Here is a 3,382-nt window from a genome sequence, read left to right on the forward strand (position 1 = left end):
TAATCTGGGCACAGATGAAAGTAAGATTAAGAAATGTGGTCAAAATCAGCACCCACATGGGAAAAAGCAGTTTGGTGAGGCCCCAAGCTCTGCAGCCTGCTCTAGCGGTCACTCATTCTACAGCTCATCCTGAGAGAGAGCTAGCTTCTGACCCACCTTGGTTAGCTGACCAAATCCCTGGGGCCATTCGTCTTCCTGATAGGGGTCCTTGGGGTATGTCTTCACTGGCGAACGGTCTCCATGTCGGTACAGCTGAGGGAAGAAAATGGTTAGCCTACAGGTCAGAAGGGTCCCCTCGATGTGGACACAGAGCCAACAGACTCCCAACCACTGCGCCACCAGGGAAGCCCTATGTATGCCCATTTTAATCTGGGCACAGATGAAAGTAAGATTAAGAAATGTGGTCAAAATCAGCACCCACATGGGAAAAAGCAGTTTGGTGAGGCCCCAAGCTCTGCAGCCTGCTCTAGCGGTCACTCATTCTACAGCTCATCCTGAGAGAGAGCTAGCTTCTGACCCACCTTGGTTAGCTGACCAAATCCCTGGGGCCATTCGTCTTCCTGATAGGGGTCCTTGGGGTATGTCTTCACTGGCGAACGGTCTCCATGTCGGTACAGCTGAGGGAAGAAAATGGTTAGCCTACAGGTCAGAAGGGTCCCCTCGATGTGGACACAGAGCCAAACTCTGCCCCATGTTGAGAAGGAGCCGTCACTCCCTCCGGGAAGCCTTAACTCTACCAACTGCAGAAGACCTCAACTCAGAAATCAGTAACTTCCTCCAGGTTCCAGAGGTTCTAACTTGGCTAAGCAATGCCACTGGAGACCTTGGGAAAATCAAAAGTACAGGTGGGAAAGGAAAAGAAATAAAAGCAATGCAGATGGTGGGGGAAACTGGAAAAAAAATCACCAAAGGTTTTCTTCGCGAGCCTCTTACCATTCAGCTACATCCCTGTCCCAAGGCAGACTCACCCGACCTATCCTCTAATACTAAACTCCGTACACCCTGCCCCCCCAAACACCCCAGAGCTTCACAAAAACTGCGAACCCTGGCCTCCAACCCCGCAGGCCGGTCGTTTCCTCTTAAACCAGCTCCTCCTCCTCCAACGGACCCCAGACCCCAGCAAAGCCCCGCCCATCCCTCCACCCGCAGGCCGGTGCCCTCCTAGCACTGGCAAGCCCTTGGCGACCCCATTTCTCATTACCAAGGTAACGAAACGCAGACGCCGGGCCTCGGTAGGTGGCATCATCATCAGGTTCACACCAAGGAAGAGCTGGAGAAGAGCCACCCGGCTCCAGCCGAACTGTCTGCCCGCCATCACCGCTATAGTCTGTGCAGCAAAGAGGCTGGAACCCGCTGAGTGGCACTTGCAGCAGCCGCCCGGACGCACCCTTAACGACACACGCCGGAAGTGCTCTCGCCGCCATCTTGCTAAAAGAGGGGCAGGGATGGTGGGAGGAGGAATCCGGTAGGGAATTCCTGTAGGAGGTTCGCGATCCCGCAGTGGCGGAGAAGCGTGGGAATGTAGCGCGACCTCGCCCTGAAGAAAGGGCTTGAAGACCTCGTCTTGGTAAAGAGAACACTGAGCGTGGGTTTTGCCTCTGCCCGCGGAGACCCAGTACCAAGGTGGCTCTTGTATTGGGCCGGACCGTGGCCGGCATAGCAAGCGACCCCCTCGGGCCGGGGTGCTGCCGGGCCTGACCTAGAGCGAGAGCGGGTGCAGAATTGGGGCGAGGGGTGGTATAGGGCGCCTTTCTCCACACCCCTTCCTTTGGGTGGAATTTGAGCCTTGGCCCTGGCTCTCTTCCCCGGAAGAAGTCTTGTTTTGGGTGTAGGGCACAGCGTGTAAACAGCCCTTTGGACTCCCTATGTCCCTGAGCTTGGTCCCAGTGTAGCCAAGCTCATTTCCTGAGCAAAGCTTCAGGACTTCTCTCACTCCCCCTTCCAGTCCTTTCCCTGTCCTCCCACCCGTCCACTTCCAAGTCTTAGTTAATTAGAATCAAGATGTCATGCCTCTTCTCAAAGGAGTTGGGTTGCACAGGATGTTCAGACTTTGCAAAACCAAAGCAGTGAATCCGTAGGGGAGAAATTTCAGACCAGTGGGGAGATATATAGGGGTAAGGGGAAGGAGCATATACGGTGGGAGTAGGTGGGGTTTCCACAGAATCAGAGAGAGGCCCTCTTGGCACTAACCGTTAGGATACAGGTGCAGCCAGTTGGCTTCAGGGCTTTGTGACTCAGCTTGGAGGGACTCACAGCTCCAGGAGGTCAGATCATAGGCCCTTGGGATGCTTTGATTCAGATCTGCCCCCTAGTAGCAAATCACCTCAGATCACTGGAGAAATAAAACGTGATCAGAATATATGCAAGAAAGCAGGGTCAGTATTTTGCCCCAGGACTCCAGATTGAATTATTTATATATACCTCAGGATCTAAACATTACTTCCAGAATTGTTATGGAGAAGTGAATAGAAACTGAGAGCTGAAGACTAGGTAGTCAAAAAGTTAGCCTTATTTAGTCACAAGCCCCCCCCACCTTTTTTCTGAATTTTATTTACTTTTTATACAGCAGGTTTTTATTAGTTATCTATTTTATCTATATTAGTGTATATGTCAATCCCAATCTCCCAATTCATCACACCATCACCACCACCACCCCCGCCACTTTCCCTCCTTGGTGTCCATATGTTTGTTCTCTACATCTGTGTCTCTATTTCTGCCCTACAAACCGGTTCATCTGTACCATTTTTCTAGGTTCCACATATATGCGTTAATATATGATATTTGTTTTTCTCTTTCTGGCTTACTTCACTCTGTATGACAGTCTCTAGATCCATCCACGTCTCTACAAATGACCTAATTTCGTTCCTTTTTATGGCTGAGTAATATTGCATTGTATACATGTACCACATCTTTATCCATTCATCTGTTGATGGGCATTTAGGTTGCTTCCGTGACCTGGCTATTGTAAATATAGTGCTGCAATGACCATTGGGGTGCATGTGTATTTTTGAATTATGTTTTTCTCTGGGTGTATTCCCAGAAGTGGGATTGCTGGGTCATATGGTAATTCTATTTTTAGTTTTTTGTTTTTTGTGTTTTTTTTGTGGGACGCGGGTCTCTCACCGTTGTGGCCTCTCCCGTTGCGGAGCACAGGCTCCGGACGCGCAGGCTCAGCGGCCATGGCTCACGGGCCCAGCCGCTCCGCGGCATGTGGGATTGAGCTGCATAAGCTGTTTATATATTTTGGAGATTAATCCTTTGTTCGTTGATTTGTTTGCAGATATTTCCCATTCTGAGGGTTGTCTTTTTGTCTTTTTTTTTTTTTTTTTTTTTTTGGCGGTACGCGGGCCTCTCACTGTTGTGGCCTCTCCCGTTGTGGAGC

At 50.5% G+C, this 3,382-nt stretch overlaps 2 protein-coding genes across 8 annotated transcripts in view; one reads left to right on the top strand and one right to left on the bottom strand.

Annotated features, from left to right (window-relative positions):
* Positions 1–352: 352 nt before the first annotated feature.
* LOC114488061 (lysosomal acid phosphatase-like) lies at positions 353–1,347 on the bottom strand. Its single transcript, XM_028501651.2, has 2 exons — positions 1,202–1,347; positions 353–617 (listed from the first exon to the last, which is right to left on the bottom strand). The coding sequence occupies exons 1-2, from the start codon at positions 1,313–1,315 to the stop codon at positions 483–485; spliced, it is 249 nt and encodes an 82-aa protein (XP_028357452.1). The 5' UTR covers positions 1,316–1,347; the 3' UTR covers positions 353–482.
* Positions 1,348–1,444: 97 nt separating this feature from the next.
* Positions 1,445–3,382, top strand: part of NR1H3 (nuclear receptor subfamily 1 group H member 3) — a 25,976-nt gene continuing 24,038 nt past the window's right edge. For 5 of the 7 annotated variants that reach the window (XM_055091567.1, XM_055091568.1, XM_055091569.1 and 2 more), the window contains exon 1: positions 1,445–1,567. The gene's annotated coding sequence lies outside the window, so the exon portion shown is untranslated. The remainder of the gene's footprint in view (positions 1,568–3,382) is intronic. The other 2 variants (XM_028501344.2, XM_055091571.1) reach the window with 2 other exon arrangements.

This window comes from Physeter macrocephalus, chromosome 16 (genome assembly GCF_002837175.3).
Source record: "Physeter macrocephalus isolate SW-GA chromosome 16, ASM283717v5, whole genome shotgun sequence".
Taxonomy (NCBI): Eukaryota; Metazoa; Chordata; class Mammalia; order Artiodactyla; family Physeteridae; genus Physeter; species Physeter macrocephalus.

Bases quoted from the DNA above. Each gene is read 5' to 3' on its own strand.
- LOC114488061 (XM_028501651.2), bottom strand. From the start codon at position 1,315: ATGGCGGGCAGACAGTTCGGCTGGAGCCGGGTGGCTCTTCTCCAGCTC. The intron at 618-1,201 runs GTAATGAGAAAT...TTCTTCCCTCAG, and splicing joins GTCTGCGTTTCGTTACCTTG to CTGTACCGACATGGAGACCG.